We start from the raw sequence: 17,850 nt of genomic DNA, 5'->3' as shown, positions 1-17,850 counted from the left end.
GTTTCCGATGAGAGGTCTGCTGTCAGTCTGATGGGATACCCTTTGTAGGTAACTTGCCATTTTTCTCTTGCCAATCTTAGTATCTTATCTTTGTCTGTGGTTTTTGTCAGTCTGGCTATAATGTGTCTTGGAGAAGATCTTCTTGGGTTGATTCTGTTCGGGGTCCTCAGTATTTCTTGGGACTGGATCTTTGAGTGCCTCTCTAGGTTTGGAAAGTTTTCTTGCAGGATCTCATGGAATAGATTATCAATGCCCTTATGAGTCTCTTTACCTTCTGGGATGCCTATTATCCAGATGTTTGGACATTTGATGATATCTAGTATTTCTCATAAATTATTCTCAAATTTTTGGGCCATTTTCTCAGTCTTTGTGGTGGATTTTTCTAGGCCAGCAACTTTCTCTTCTACATCTGAGATTCTATTTTCTGTATGATCTAGTCTGCTTTTAATACTTTCAAGGGAGATTTTGACTTCCTGTATTATATCCTTCATCTATAACAGTTCTATCTGATTCTTTTGTAAAGTATGAAATTCCTCTTTTAGATCTTGCATGAATTTCCTCACCTCCTGGAACTCTCCAACTCCTTTCTCCTTTCTCTTCAGCAGTTCATTGTCTCTCTTCTCTTCCATTTCTGTTAGCTTTGCCATTATGAATGTTCTGACTTCTTTATCAGACATTTCCATGATTTCCATTGAACTGTGTGTGGATGAAGAGGAGTTATCCTTTTCCCTTTGAGGAGAGGTATTTTCCTGCTTCCCCATATTTCTTGTGGTCCTGTAGCAATTTCTAGTCATCTGGTGGATGGTCGGTTTCTTCCCAAACTTGGAAGTCAAATCTGAGGGTCGAGGAGCTTGCAGAAAAGGAAATAGAGAGAGAGAAACAACAGGAACAACCAAGAAACAGAAAAAGAGAAGAAAAACGAAGAGAAAAACTTTTAAATCAAACTAAAAAAAAATTTAATATTCAAAAAATTTCAATAAAACCCAAAAATTAGAAAACTGCATGGCACACAATTGCGCCGTGAAAAATGGCAAAATGACTAGATGGAAGGAAGGAAGGTGTCTCTTCAAGAAGGCCTGTTCCCTTTCCTTCTACCTCTCCTGGGTTGGTAGGGGGAGAGGGAATTATTAACAAGATAAAGGGATAGGAGGGGCCAGAAAGCCCAGAAAAAATGCCTCACCTTAAAAAATTCTAAAAAGCAAAAATTGATAAAAAGAGAGAATACAGAGACAGAGGTAGAGAGAGACAAAGACAGATACAGACAGGAGGCCTGAAAGGGGTCTTCCTACCATGCAAGTTTTGTAGTCTGGAGGCCGAATTATCAGTGGGAAATCTTCATTTCTCTGTTTCCCCCAAAATGGCTAGATCACAGGAGCCATGAAGGAAGGTGTCCTCTCTGGCAATAGTTTTAAGAAGAAGAAAATGCAGGGCCAGCATAGTGGTTAAGGTATTGGACTCCCATGTGGTCGACTACAGTTTGAGTCCCAGACCCGGCAGCTTGAAACTCATGCCAGATGGATGTGTATGCATGCCCAAAGTCCCAAGAGGAGAATGGAGGAGAAGGGATTGTGGCATGGCTATACACACTGCCCCCGCAAGGGGTGTGATTTCTCTCTGTCCAGCAAAACACACATGCTCTATAGCAAAAATATCTCAAGGGAAAAAAAAAGAAGAAAATGGGTTTTAAAGGCATAAAACCTTTGTATTATTATATCTACAAAAGGTTTTGATCCTAGCCAGCTGGTAGTGAATTAGAAGTTATTATAAGTATTGTTTTTAAAATGATGAAATATTAAATTGCATATACAAACAAGTTGTAAGACCTCTTACAGTAGGAATTTTTCTGAAAAGTGAATTTTTTATGGCTAAGGCCCATAAAAGAATTGGAAAAGTAGACCAGCCAGTGCTGTGGTGGTTAAGGCAGCTGGATCCCACATAATGGACTACATGGTTTAAGTCCTAGACCTGGCAGCTTGAGAAGCACACTGGGAATGTGTGCAGGTATTCCCAAAATCCCAACAGGAGAAATGGAGGATAAGAGATTGTGGTATGGCTGTACCCTGTTGGGATGCTTCTTAACTTATGCTTTCTCACTTTTCCTTTCTCTCTCTGGTGGGTACACACACTCTCTAGCAATATTTTTTTTTAAGTTAGAAAAGTTACTCTTGATTAGGTAATAATTATCACTATTTGAAATATTGATAACTAAATATTAATTTTGTATTGTTTGTTATTCAGTCCACTCTTTGAAAACCAAAATGTCTTTTTTTTTTCTTTTTTCTTAAAGGTTCTACTAAAGGTTGTGTACAGAGACTTAGATAAACTATTCTGTCAGGGACAGTTGAGAAAGCTCCTACAATAGAAACTCATCAACTAAGAATAAGAACAAATAGAAGGTATGGTTGAAGAGAGAGGTCTGATTTGTGGAGTAAATAAGAAATAGGAAGTAGTGACAATTTACGAAGAATACATTCTAAAGAAGTCGGCTCAGGACCAGCAGGTGACATAGTGTTGTTAAGCACTAGACTCCTGCATGGCTGACTGCAGTTCTAGTTCCAGACTCAGCAACTTGAAACTCACTCTGGGAATGTGTGCACGAGTGCCCAAAATCCCTAAGGAAAATCAAGGAGAAGGGATTATAGTGTGGCCATCCCCACTGGGGGGGTAATTTCTCTCTTTATGTTTCTCTCTCTCTGGTAAGCACATGGACTCTATAGTGAAAATTCTCTCTCTCTCTCTCAAAAAGTTTCTTCTAAAGTGAATGATAAAAGGACTAAATATTTGTGACTTAGATTATATAGTGGGAAAGTTACCATGAATGATTTTTTTATATGAGAAAACCCTCATTAAACTTGATCCTTTGGTTCTTTACTCAACTAGCCTTCTTTAACCCTACCTTCTTCCTAAAAACCAAGGTGTGTTTGCAAGCAGTTCAAATCATATATTCATTATTGGCTCTCTCTTCACTTTTATTATCCTGCTTAGTGGTATTTCCTCAGATTAATAAATAGGAGTTATTTTATTTTTCTCCTTTTCCCCCCCTAGACATGGAGACCAAACCTACAATCAAGAATGCTATTCTAGCAGAGGATGTTTCTGAAGATTTATCACAGGAGTCCATAATAGAGAATTTCACAGAGAATGATTTGTGCGATTCTAGAATAGGAAGATTATGGAAATGGAATGACAAAATATTGAAACTGCAAAATAGTCAGGAGGATTATTTGAGTCGAAGCATAGTTACACACAAGAAAACTCCCACTGGTCAAAGGGGCTTTAGATTTGGATCTATTCTTTTTCCAGAAGCAGGAGTTATCAGAGAAGAGCCCCACAGCAAATGCCAAACACATATGGAATCTTTCACAGAAAATTTAAATTTGATTACAGATACCCATATGGGGAAGATAATTTGCAATGATATGGAAGGCAGCAAAATCTTAAGGCAGACTTTAGAATATACTTTGAAAAAATCCAGTAATAAAGAAAAACCTTATAAATGTAGTACATGTGAAAAGGCCTTTCATTACAGATCATTACTCATTCAACATCAGAGAACCCACACTAAAGAAAAACCCTATGAATGTAGTCAGTGTGGGAAAACATTCAGCCAACCTTCATACCTTAGTCAGCATAAAAAAATTCATACTGGAGAAAAACCCTATAAATGTAATGAATGTGGAAAGGCCTTTATTGCTTCTTCATCACTTATGGTACACCAGAGAATTCATACTAAGGAGAAACCTTATCAATGTAACGTTTGTGGAAAATCCTTTAGCCAGTGTGCTCGTCTTAATCAGCACCAGAAAATTCAAACTGGAGAGAAACCCTATAAATGCAGCGAATGTGGGAAAGCTTTCAGTGATAAATCAAAACTTACGAGACATCAGGAAACTCATAATGGTGAGAAACCTTACAAATGTAACGATTGTGGGAAAGCTTTTAGAAATAAGTCATATCTTAGTGTGCATCAGAAGACCCATACTGAAGAGAAACCATATAAATGCAATGAGTGTGGGAAATCTTTCAAGAATACCACAATTTTTAATGTTCATCAGAGAATTCATACTGGAGAGAAACCCTTTAGGTGTAATGAATGTGGGAAAGCCTATAGAAGTAATTCAAGCCTCATTGTACATATAAGAACTCATACTGGGGAAAAACCATATGAATGTAATGAATGTGGGAAGGCATTCAACCGCATAGCAAATTTCACAGAACATCAAAGAATTCATACAGGAGAAAAACCCTATAAATGTAATGAATGTGGGAAAGCATTCATTAATTATTCATGCCTTACTGTACACCATAGAATGCATACGGGAGAGAAACCTTATATATGTAATGAATGTGGAAAGGCCTTTATGCGTTCTTCATCTCTAATTATACATCAGCGTATTCATACTGAAGAGAAACCTTACTTATGTAATGAATGTGGGGAATCTTTCAGAATAAAGTCTCACTTAACTGTACATCATAGGATTCATACAGGAGAAAAACCATATAAATGTACTGACTGTGAGAGGGCCTTCACCAAAATGGTAAATCTTAAAGAGCATCAGAAAATCCATACAGGAGTAAAACCCTATAAATGCTATGATTGTGGAAAATCTTTCAGGACTAAATCATACCTTATTGTACATCAAAGGACCCATACTGGAGAAAAACCATATAAATGTAATGAATGTGAGAAAGCTTTTACTAACACATCACAGCTTACTGTGCATCAAAGAAGGCATACTGGAGAGAAGCCTTATAAGTGTAATGAATGTGGGAAGGTTTTCACAAGTAACTCGGGCTTCAATACTCATCAGAGAACACATACTGGAGAGAAACCATTTAAATGCAATGACTGTGGGAAAGCATTTAGCCAGATGGTACATGTCACAGAACATCAGAAAATTCATAGTGGAGAGAAGCCTTACAAGTGTGATGTCTGTGGAAAGGCCTTCAGAAGAGGTTCCTACCTTACAGTGCATTGGAGAACACATACTGGAGAAAAACCCTATACCTGTAAGGAATGTGGAAAAGGTTGTATTACTCTATCACAACTGACTCTGCATCAGAGGATTCACACTGGGGAGAGACCCTATAAATGTGAAGAATGTGGAAAAGCCTTCAGAACTAACTCAGACTTCACTGTACACTTGAGGATGCATACTGGAGAAAAACCCTATAAATGTAATGAATGTGGAAAAGCCTTCAGGAGTAGCTCAAGCCTTACTGTACATCAAAGAATACATCAGAGAGAAACTCAGTTAATATAGAGGACAATAATTTATTCATATATTAACTCCATAAGAAGAATCTTATGAACTATACTTTATGAATGTGGGAAAATATTCAGCATATATCCACTGTAAAAATACACACTAAAAAGACACGAGTGTGGAAAAGCATTTAATCATGCCAAATCTCAGACGTTATAAGAAAATTCACATTAGGGGAAAGTAATGGACAGATGAAAGTGTCTCATACTTTATTCATTTAGGAATTATCTCTAATTAATTGCCTATATATATATATTTGCCTATTTTTATTTATTTAAACTGCCCTCATTATAAATACAGAGATGCTTTTATATATTTTAGATACTAATATTTTGTCATTTGCACAGCATATGTTTTTCTTTAGCATTTGTCTTTATGCCTCTTGTATACAGTAAAGCCACGTCATTTTGTTGCTTATAGTAAAATATATATTTTTAGGTTCTTGATTTACTCTTTATTAGTTAAAGGGTCTCCTTAATCTCTTGGTTATGCGCAGTATCCTATATTTGTTTATAAAGTTTTAAAAATTTTAAATCTTTTATTCATTTAGACTGGATGGCTCTTTATAAAAGAGCAACTCCAAAGAGCCATTAACCCATGGAAAGATTTTCAACATAGATAATACTCAGGGAAAAGCAAATAAAAGGGCCAATAAGATGAAACTTCTACTTTAGAGAATCAGCAGAAATTAAGAGATCTTTTGCTAGCAGGGTTGGGGAAACTACATACTCTTAAAGGTTGTATAATGTATATTTCCACCAGCAATCCAACAAGATATATTTTAAAATGTAAAATACGTATACCTTTTAAGCCAGCAATCTCACTTTTGGGAATCTGTCTCATACAAATAAAAGCAACATCAATGTATAATAATAATGATGATAAGGATATTTGTTGAAGTATTGCTTATCGGGAGAAGGAGAAAAATCCCCGAACTGAAAACAAAGTGAATGCCTATTAATAGGGAAATGGTTAGATGAATTATGATATATTCATATTATGGAGCAGCATGAGAATAATTTTTTTAAATGAATAGCTATACTTACTGACTGTATTCTATTTCCACAATGTATTGATAAACAATTGCTTTTTAACAGAACTGTATATATGCAAGATTTCATTTTTGTTAAAATAATAGTCACACCCATGTATTATGTATTTATGTCTGTATGTGATTAGATGTGCATGGAGACAGGTATGGAGGAATATACATCAGACTGGTAATATTGATTGCCTTGATGGGAGGGAGGGGGGAGGGGAAGGACTGTAAAAGTAGAAAAATGTGTCTCATGTATGTCATAAAACTGTGTAATATGTATTTATGTGAACTTTTGAGAGAGGAATGAAGCGATGGTCTCCAAAAAAATTAATAATTGCTCTTTCAGGTTTGGTGAAATATCAGGGGTTTTTTGGTTTGTTTAACTTAATTTTCTGTGCTTATAATTTTTAAGTTTTTATTTGCAATGGTCATGTAATATTTACATAAAAAAAAGAAAAACCTTTTTTTCGTGAAGCCAATTTATTGGATACCTACTATGTGTCAGGAACTACTCACAGTGCTGGGTATATAATAGTGAGAAATGGATGTTTATGGGTATGAGAACGTAGGAATTGGTTCTGATGATACATAGATTCCAAAGAAATTACCCAGTATTTCATTCTTCACACCCCCGAGTTTCATTTGGAAGAAGGGATGGAGATTTCAGATAAATGAAAAATGCACCAAGAATACCTGGAACTTGTGACCAGGCTGTAGACTAGAAGAACACAAATCCCAGAAAGAAGTCCCACTTTTAACATGATACCAAAGGAAAGGTCACCATGGCAGAGTAAGTATCTTGGAAGATAGGTCTGTGTACAGCCTAATATGTGAAGTATAGAGAAGGGTACAGCCAAGAATTCTCCAGTTCATCAATAAGGACTTGGAAGTTTTGGGAATACTAGGAGAAGCTTAGAGTCAGAATGGGAACCCAGAGGTTGTGGCTCTGATGCCAGGAGGCCTTAACAGGCCATGGATCTAATGTCTGTAAAGGATAAGATGATGAGTTACACTTGAATGGAGGCTAGGGAAAGCAGATCAAATACATTTCCCGGGAAAGATGATCAAATACCTTTCCCTCAATGCCAGGATAAATATGTATAATACTATTGGGAAGGGAGTACTCATTATAAACGGATAATTTGACACTGTGATTAAAATTACCATTTCTGATGGGACTTAAATAGTGAACTATAACTATTACTTAGAGACTTGTCTTCTTCGGATATGGTTAATATACCACTTTGTGACTGAAAAATTTGAGGGCCAGACTCTAAAATATTACCCTTTAGAAGCCCTGACATCAACAGTTAACATGGGTGGTGCCAACTATGTTAGTTGCTCTTTTCTGCCTCCTAATCCTCACCACACCTAAACCTGACTCCCATTTCTTTTGTTGTTGTTGTTAATGTGTTAAGTATTTTTTACATTCTATTTTAATTTATACATTCAATCACTGTACATCACTTAGCTTGTAAAGTGAATTCTCCCTACATGAATACACCTCATAGCAGTCCAGTTAAGAATACTACATACATTATCAACACCTGACTCCCATTTCTGTCTTAGAGGCAAGAATTTAAAAGAAAATGTTTTTGTATTTATTTGATATTTCTTGTTATCCTTTTTATTTTCAACCATTATAACTTTTAAAAATGTATATCATATGTAGAAGATCACTGTTTTTTAAGCCTAAGTTTCTTTTTTTAAAAAAAAAGAATTATTTAACTTTATTGTATTTTAATTTGACCAGAGAGGGACAGCATGTGTGTGTGAGAGAAAGTGAGAGAAAATGAGCAACCAAGCTGCCAGGTCTGGGACTTGAACTGTGGTCAGTCATGTAGAAGTCCAATACCCTATCTATCACGCCATCTGCCAGCCCCAAAAGCAAGAATTTTAAGAGGAGGATGGCTAGCAGGTTCAAATAACATAAACATTGCAGAGTGTCCGTTGTGTTAGGGAATGGGGATGACATGGGCCACCTTGACTAGAGCAGTTTAAATGCAGTGGTAAAGTGCCAAAACCTGGTTCTAGTGTGTGCTGGTGTCTCGGTCTAGGTTAATTTCTATTTCATCAATGGCTAATGATGCTTAGTTCCTTTTTCTTTTCTTATTAACTTTTTTGGGATCCTCTTTTCAGAAGTACCTGTTCAAGATTTTTGCCTATTATTTTTTAAGTTGGTAGCTCATTTTGTTTTTGTTTTTTTTTTCATTTGTAGGATTCTTTCTATAGTGTGGATACAAGCTCTTAGATGTTCATATTATACATATTATCTCTCTAGCTGTCATTTGCTTTTTTGCTTAGGTTTTTTGATGAAGTTGTTAATTTTTGTGAGGAATAATTTATCTTGTATTATTAATACTTTTTCTGCCCAGTTTAAGAAATATTTTTCTGAGACCAGCAGTTAGCGTAATGGCGATGTTGTTAACTTTTCTAATTCAAGATTATAAAGGTATTTTCATTCATTTCTCCCACTTATCCACTGTTTTACTTTTCATTTTTATGTCTACTACCCATCCAAAATTATTTTTATGCATAGGATCGGCAGTATTGATATTTTTCATACAAGTGTGCTATTCATTCAATATCACTTATTGAAAGGCCATCTTTCTCTCCTCCCCATTGTTTTAGTGGTATGTTTATGATTAATCAAATAATAATATATGAGGTCTTTTGGATTGTTTACTCTGTTCTTGTCCCGTCCCTGTTCGGGTGCCAGGTGTCCCGACCTGGGGGGACAGCCAAACAGGTTTCCTGAGTGAAGGAGTGAGAGTCGGGACATTTTTTTGGAGACGACAGTGTCGTCCGTTTATTGTGGGCAGCACGGTACAGCACAGAGACGACGCAGTGTCACAGCTCTTAAGGGTCGCGTTGTCTACTGTGAGCGGCACAGAGACGACATGGTGTCACAGCTCTTCAGGGTCTTCCGGAGGAAATGTAGTGTTACAACTCTTCAGGGTCTCCCAGGTCTTCTGGAGACGATGCAGTGTCAGCTCTTCAAGATCTTCAGGGTCGTCTGGAGACTGTGCGGTGTTTCAACTCTTCAGGTTCTTCAGTCGTCATGTTCCTGGTTGTCGTCTTCCTAGTCGTCTGTCTACTGTGGGCCAGGCATCATGGTTATATACACGCTGGTGGGTTGTAAACGGTGGGCCCTGATTGGTTGTAAACGGTGGGCCATGATTGGTTGTAAATGGTGGGCCGTGATTGGTTGCTTTTGGACCAATCATGAGGTGCTGGATATGCAAATTTGAGGGATTCTAGTGGCCAATCAGAGCAAGGTTTCAAAGGTCAGGTTTTTTGAAGGGAACCTATCATGGCAATTGTTTGCTCCCTGAGAAACCTCAGCAGACTCCCAGGTGCGCAGCCTCCCACATGTTCTTAACAACATTAGATGAGCATTGTTTCACTTATAGTGCTGATTTTCAAAAGTTCCAAAAATAAAATATAGCACAATTACCCCAAAGTTTAATTGGCACAATATATATAAGATAGAATTGAGACAAATGCAGACTATACCAAAACAGTTAAATGACCAATCTTGATCACTTTTTTTCAACATTTTATACAACTGTTAAAGCCTCCTTTTACAGTGTTTATAATAAAAGGATGTCTTGCCACTAAGATACTAAAATTCTAGACATGCTAAGATATAACCAGAGGATAGGACCAGCAGTTAGCGTAATGGCTATGTCGCTGGACTACCATGTAGTCAACCGTGGTTCGAGTCCCGGACCCAGTGGCAACAAGTCGGGCCGGGTACGTGTGCGTGCGTGCCCAAAATCCCGAGAGGAGAATGGAGAAGAAGGGATTGTGGTGTGGCCATCCCCCCACCCCCGGGGGTGATTTCTTGCTTTCTGTCTCTCTCTCTCTCTCTGTCTTTCTGGCGAGCGCACCCTCCCTATAGCAAAAACCTCTCCAAAAAAAAAAAAAAGTTGAGTTTATAGAAATACAGAATAGAATGGTATTACCAGAGACTGGGAGGTGGGGGCATTGGGGAGATACTGGTCGAGGAATACACAATTTCAATTAGAAATAATTTCAAGAGATTTATTGTGACTCTAGATATCATGATGACTCCAGTTAATATAGTGTATGCTTCAAAATTGTAGCCCAACCTGTGGCCTGGTGGTTAAGGCAGTTGGATCTACATGACTGACTGCAGATGCCAGGTATGTGTATGTGCATGCCAAAATCCCAAAAGGAGGGAGAAATGGAGGAGAGATTGTAATGTGATAATTTTTCATGGAGGTTACTTTCTTACTTTCCTTCTCTCTCTCTCTCTATCCTACGAGCACATGTGTCCTCTGACAAAATTTTAAAAAGAAAAGAAAATTGCTAAGACAATAGATGTTAGGTATGTTCTCCACAACAAAATGATAAGCATGTGGGGTAATGCATATGTTAATTAGCTTGATTTAGCCACTTCACAATGTAGACTTATATTAAAACATCTCTGGGGGTAGCAGGTGGTATAGTGGTTAAGGTGTTGGATTCCCACATGGCTGACCACAGTTCAAGTCCTGGACGTGGCAGCTTGAAAATCACACCAGGCGCATGTTTTTGTGTGCCCAAAATCCTAGGAGGAGATTAGAGAAGGGGATTGCAGCATATCCATCCCCGCCCAGGGGGATACGATTTCTCACTTTCCCTCTCACTGTCTGTCTCTGGCAAGCTCACACACCCTATGGCAAAAACCTTTAAAAAAATGGACATCATACATATATGCAATTTTCATTGTCAATTAAAAATAAATAGATAAGGGGCTAGCAGATGGTGTAATGGTTAAGGCACTGGACTCCCACGTCACCAACCACAGTTCAAGTCCCAGACCCAGTGACTTGAAACTCACACCAGGCATGTGTGTGTGTGCCCAAAATCCTGAGAAGAGAAGAGATTGCAATATGGCCACTGCCCCCCCACACACATGCTATTTGTTGCTTTCTATCTCTATGTCTCTGGCAACCACATGCACCCTGTAGTAAAAATCACTCAAAAGAATATATATGGGGCCAGCAGGTGGCATGGTGGTTAAGGGTACTGGACTTCCATGTGGTTCAAGTTCCAGACCTGGTGGCTTGCTTTCTCATTTTCTTTCTCTCTCATGCATGTGTTTTGTCCCTTTCTGAGCAAATAAAAATAAGTAAATAAATAAAGTTAAATGAAATGATTCTTTTAAAAAATAAAAATAGAAATAAATAGATAGATAAAAGATGAGCGATGAACATGAACAGACATTTCTCAAATGTTTCTCAATATTTTTTACGATATATAATTGACTAATAAACACATAAAAAGATACTCAGCATTATTAGTCATTAGGGAAATGCAAATCAAAGCCACAATGAGATACCACTGCATAACCATTAGAACAGCTGTTATTTTTTTAAATAATAAAATAAATGTTAGTGACGATGTGAAAAATTTAAACTTGTGAATTGCTGCTGAGAATAGAAAATGGTGCAGTTGTTTTTGTTTTTGTTTCTGTTTTTTGTTTTGTTTTTTAGTTTTGCTGTAGGGTGTGTGTGCTCACTAGAGTGAGGCAGAGGGAGAGGGAAAGAAAGAAACTGAGAAATCACTCTCCAAGGGGGATGGCCATACAACAATCCATCCTCATCTGTTCTCTTCTCAGGATTTGGGCATTCATTTGCCATAGAGTCCTGGAATTGAATTGCCCAGTCAGCCATCTGGATTCAGCTGGTTTAACCTCCATGCCATCTGCTGGCCCTAGTGCAGTTGCTTTTTAAAACACTTATGATGAGAGCCAGTAGGTGGCATGGTGGTTAAAGATCCTGGACTCCCACATGACCAATTGTGGTTCAAGTCCTGGACCTGACAGTTTGTTTTCTCACTTTTACTCTCTCAGTCACTCTCTCTGTCTCTCTCTTTGTTATGTGTCCTATAACAAATTCCAAAAATAATAATAAATAAAATTAAATAGATAATTATTTTAAAAAATTAAATGCTAGTGATTCCTAAGAAATATTAAACTTAGAAATAACAAGTGAAACAGCACTTCTGGATTTGCATTTGGGTATATAATCAATAGAGTTTGAAGTAGGGGCTTGGGGCTGGTGGGTGGTGTGGTGGTTAAAGGTACTGGATGCCCACATGGACAAATGGTTCAAGTCCCAGACCTAGCAGCTTGCTTTCTCGTTTTCCCTCTCTCTCTCTCTCTGTCTGTCTGATCAAAATTGAAAAATAATAACAAGTGGAATTAAATAAATAATTAATTAATTAAAAAAGAAAAGAAAGCAAGCAGGGCCTCAAACATACTTGTACACCAATCCTTGTTACAGCATTATAATCACAGCCAAAAGGTGAATACAATCCTAGTGTCCACCAACAAATAATGAATAAACAAAATATGGCAGATACATACAATGGAATATTATTCAGAAGAAAGCAATCCCGGCACATGCCACAACATAGACTAATCTTGAAAACATTATGTTAAGGAAAATAAGCTAATTATAAAAAAAAAAGTGTATGATTCCTTTTTTACAAGGTTCCTAGACTACTGAAATTCAGAGACAGTAAGAATAATGGTGGGCTTTTTCCAGGAAATGGGGTAGGGAGGAAACGGGTGTTATTATTAATGGGTAGAGTTTTAGTTGGGGAAGATTAAGAAGTTCTGGGAATGGATAGTGCTGATGATTGCACAATGTGAATGCATTTAATGTCAGACAACTTTACACTTAAAAATTATTAAAATGGTAAATGTTATGTATATTTTACCACAATATATAAGTACATCATAAGAGACAAACTCATTTTTTATAAGGGTGAAAGATAATTTTTTTTAAATTGGAGAGGTTTTTGCTATAGGGCGCATGCACTCACCAGGAAGACACAGAGAGACAGAAAGTGAGAAATCCCCCCCCCCCCCCAGGGAGGATGGCCACACCTCAATCCCTTCTCCTCCACACTCCGCTCAGGATCTTGGGCACACATGCACATGTGCCTGGAGGGAGTTTAAGCCATCAGGTCCAGGACTCGACCCACGGTCGACTACACGAGAGTCCAGCAACATAGCCATTATGCCAACTGCTGGTCCAAAAAGACAATTTTAAAAAGAAAGAATAAACTTTTCAACAAATTATGCTGGGATAGTTGGATATCCAAATGCAAAAGAATGAAGTGACAAGACCTCTGCCTCATACTGTATATAAGAATTAACACAAATGGATGTCCTGCCATGTTAAGGGACCAAGGTGACTAAATCTCTGCTCTAAACCTCATCTTCTGAACTCTAAAAAAAGCTCAGACAGAAGCCATTTCAATCTGAGAAGCCATTTCAGCCTGAGGTGTGTCATATTTAGGGATCAAGGCAAGTGAATCTCTAAACTCCATCTTCCAGACCCCCCAAAAGCTCATACAGAAGCCATTTCGGTCTGAGGTGTGTCCTGCCATGTTTGCAAACCAAGGTGACTGAATCTCTGCTCCAAACCCGATCTTCCAGTCCCCAGAACAGCTCAGGCAGGTAGGACAACTTCCATCTTCCCTCTGTCTCTGTATTTCTTTAAATTTTCTCTTTTAATTTTTAAAACACTTCTTGTCACCTCTGACCTCTCCTTTCTCTTGCTAATTTCAGAAGCCATTTCAACTTGAGGTGTGTCGTGCTGTGTTCACATGGCGTACAAGCACACCATGCAGTTTTCATTTTTGCTATTAAAAAATGTGTTTTTCCACTTTCCATCTTATGCCAGGCAGAATGGTTCCTGCAAAGAAGGGTGGCAAGAAGAAGAAGGGCCATTGTGCCATTGTGCCATTGTGCCATCAACGAGGTGGTGACCTGGGAATACATCATCAACATTCACAAGCGCATCCATGGCATGGGCTTTAAGAAATGTGCCCCTCAGGCACTCCAAGAAATCTGGAAATTTGCCATGAAGGAGATGGGGACTCCAGATGTGCACATTGATACCAGGCTCAACAAAGCTGTCTGGGCCAAAAGAATAAGGAACTTTCCATAGCAAATCTATGTGCAGTTGTCCAGAAAACAAAATGAGGATGAAGATTCACCCAACAAGCTTTACACTCTGGTGACCTATGTACCTATTGCCACTTTCAAAAATCTACAGTCAATGTGGATGAGAACTAACTGCTGATTTTCAAATAAAGTTATAAAACCAAAAAAAAATGTGTTTTTCCTTTTTTTGGTTGTTTCATGTTTTCTTTGTTGTTGTTTTCAACCTTACTTTCTCATTCTGCTATTCAGCTTCCACACACTGAGTGTCTAGACAGGCCCAGGTGCACAGTAGCCAAGCATCTGAATACCTTTAGGGTCATAGAAATCTTCAACAATTATTGAATCTCCTGCCTGAGGGAAGAAACTCCTCTTTATAAATCTGAACTCCTCTTTATAAATCTGAACTCAATATCTCTTTCTATAGATACCACATTGCAAAACACAGTAGAGAAGAGAAATTTTCTCAGAAGTACCTTACAGCAAAGGGAAGCACATGATCCTACAGTTGCAGAAATCTCTAAACAATAAGCCAAAACTGAATACAACACCAAATGACTAAAATTCAGAGAAGAGAGACAGCAGAGTGAGCAGCAGGGAGAAGAACAGAGCTTCGGAGAGAACGACTCATCTCCTTCTACACACCTCTGAACTCTCAGTTGAAACCCTGTAGCTCATCCCAGGTGAGGAAACTGTGAGGCCTTTGTAATATCCAGTTCCAAAGCCAGAAGCACAGGTTGCTTGGTGAGCATCAGAAAAATGGAACTGCAGGGACCAGCAGTTAGCATAATGGCCATGTCACTGGACTCCCACGTAGTCGACCGTGGTTCACGTCCCGGACCTGGTGGTTTAAACTCACGCTGGGCGCGTATGCGCGTGTGCCCAAGATCCCGAGAGGAGAATGGAGGAGAAGGGATTGCAGCATGGCCATCCTCCCTGGGGGGTGATTTCTCGCTTTCTATCTCTCTGTCTCTCTCAGTCTGTCTGGCGAGCGCACGCACCCTATAGCAAAAACCTCTCCAAAAAAAAAGAAAAAAGAAAAATGGAACTGCAGAAAGACTGCAGATCATCTCCTCCCACACACCTCTGAAAGCTTAGAATGAACTCCAAGAAATTAGGAAGAAACATATAATCCATCAGATGACTAGAGATCACTGCAGAGGCACAAGAAATATGAGTAACCAAGAAAATATCTCTCCTCCAAGGGAAGAAAACAACCCTTCATCATCCACAGACAGTACAATGGAACTCATGAAAATGTTCGTTAAAGAATTCAGAATATTCATAGACAAAACTAAATGAGATGCAAGAGATGAGAGACAATGAACTCCAAAAAGTGCAAGAGAAAGAGACAATGAGTTACAGGAGGTGAGGAAGTTCTTTTACAGTTTGAAGGATGAAATACACACCATAAAAAAAGAATCAAACTGAGCTGATAGAGATAAAAGCTGTAATATAGGAAATTAAAACTTCCCTCGAAAGTATTAGAAACATATTAGACCATGCAGAAGATTGAATCTTGGATATTGAAAACAAAACCTCAGACCTAAAAAAAAAAAAAATCACCAAAAATACTGAGAAAATAACCCAAAAACATGAGCATAATATACAAGAAATACTACATACCAGACTTGCCTTTAAGAAAAAGAAAAAAAAGAAACAGAGACATGCATCAAGATTCATGTAAAAAGATGTTAATCTCAACATTTTTAATAACAAAAAAAAAATAGAATCCCAGACAAAAGTTTGAAAGCCAAATTTTTATGACTGGATGAATTGAACCCATTGAAAACTTGTTTTCAAAAATATGTAATAATACCACACCACAGACAAAGGCAAGATACTAAGATAGGCAAGAAAGAAACATCAAGTTACCTACAAAGGCTATCCCATCAGGCTAACAGCAGACCTCTCATCTGAAACAATGCGAGCAAGGAAAGAATGGGAAAATATACTCAAAGGGTTGAGTGAAAAACAATTTCAACCAAGAATACTGTATCCAGCAAGATTATCCTTCATCTGAGAAGAGAAGACAAGAACATTCTCAAATAAACAAAACCTCAAAGAATTTACCAACTCCAGACCAACTCTCCAAGAAGTGCTGAAGGGAGTGCTATATCAGGAAAACTAAAGGTAGACAGAAATAAGAGAACAAAGAACAATCGAGAAAATGCAAGGGACAAGTCTGGAAATATCAATAATGACATTAAATATTAACTTCCAGGATATAAACGGAAAGACAGAACCACAGTAACACTGTAAATTCAACAGAAGAAAGATGACATGAAAATAAACTGGTGAAATAGAATTTTATAACTTTTGACTAAAACATTACTGATTTTTTTACTACACATTGCTTTCCAGATTTAAAGATTTTGTTTTCTTTTGAGCTGTTGATAAGCTCAGCAATTTGCAAAAAATTTATTTTTGCTTGTTTGTTTTTTGAAATCAAAACATAAACTTTTTTCCTTTCCTGATGCTTCTGGAATTGGAAAATTTTTGTGAGTATTCTTATTTTGTGGCAGAAGGGTTATTTGCATAAGTTCAATAATACCTGTTGCCTTGCATAAGAAACTGAAGATACTCATAATGACCAGGATTTTGACTGGAATGTCATATCTGAAGAAAGAACCAGAAAACTATGGAACGAATGTAGATCTCAAGAAAGCTAACAGAAGCCCTTGTAAAGATGGCCTGGCACCATAAACAGTTCTGTCTGACAGGATTAGAGAAGCTATATGAAAGAATTCATACCATGAAATAACCTGGACTTTTCCAGCCCAGTTTTGTAATCAGTAGAGATTGCAAAAAAGCAGCCACAACCAGAGGATTACCTTTAGAAAGACTCTGAAGGAAGAAAAAGAGACTGATCTTTGCTAGCAGTCAGCAAACCACAGAACACTTGGTAGGCAGAACTGAGTTGGGAAGGTTCACGTGTAACTTGTGTGCTGAGTGTTTGTTCCTCAACAATTTGAGCAGTTGACATGTAAATATTTCCTCAAAGATATTGAAAACCATGCTGTCTCTATTGTTATAGAGTCATAAACAAAATTATAACAAATATTTTGAAATTTATCTTTAAAATTCAGTTTTTTGGGAAAAAAATTTTTTTGGAGAGGTTTTTGCTATAGGGCGCATGCGCTCGCCAGAAAGACAGAGAGACAGAGAGGCAGAAAGTGAGAAATTGCCCCCCTCTGGGGGGGGGGACGACCATGCTGCAATCCCTTCTCCTCCATTCTCACCTCAGGATCTTGGGCATGCACGCACACGCTCCTGGCATGAGTTTAAGCCACCAGATCCAGGACTCAAACCATGGTCAACTACGTGGGAGTCCAGAGACAAATCCATTACACCAACTGCTGGTCCCAAGTTTTTGGAAATTTTGAAAGTTGTTTATTAACTTTCAAGAACTACGGAGTATCTGGGAACCAGCAGTTAGCGTAATGGCTATGTCGCTGGATTCCCATGTAGTTGACCGCGGTTTGCGTCCTGGACCCGGTGGCTTAAAACTCACGCTGGGCGCGTGTGCGTGCGTGCCCAAGATCCCGAGAGGAGAATGGAGGAGAAGGGATTGGGGT

General features: G+C 38.1%; 1 protein-coding gene across 2 annotated transcripts in view; it reads left to right on the top strand.

Annotated features, from left to right (window-relative positions):
* Nucleotides 1-6,666, top strand: part of ZNF624 (zinc finger protein 624) — a 34,277-nt gene extending 27,611 nt beyond the window's left edge. For both annotated transcript variants that reach the window (XM_014585155.2, XM_014585154.2), the window contains one exon: nt 3,046-6,666. In XM_014585155.2, the coding sequence (XP_014440641.1) occupies nt 3,046-5,264 (2,219 nt within the window). In that variant the 3' untranslated portion in view covers nt 5,265-6,666. The remainder of the gene's footprint in view (nt 1-3,045) is intronic.
* Nucleotides 6,667-17,850: the final 11,184 nt, after the last annotated feature.

The sequence above is a fragment of the Tupaia chinensis genome, unplaced genomic scaffold, assembly GCF_000334495.1.
Source record: "Tupaia chinensis unplaced genomic scaffold, TupChi_1.0 Scaffold149131_1, whole genome shotgun sequence".
NCBI classification, from domain to species: Eukaryota; Metazoa; Chordata; class Mammalia; order Scandentia; family Tupaiidae; genus Tupaia; species Tupaia belangeri.
The sequence above is the reverse complement of the archived record's forward strand: the minus strand, read 5'-3'. Positions and strand labels throughout refer to the sequence as shown.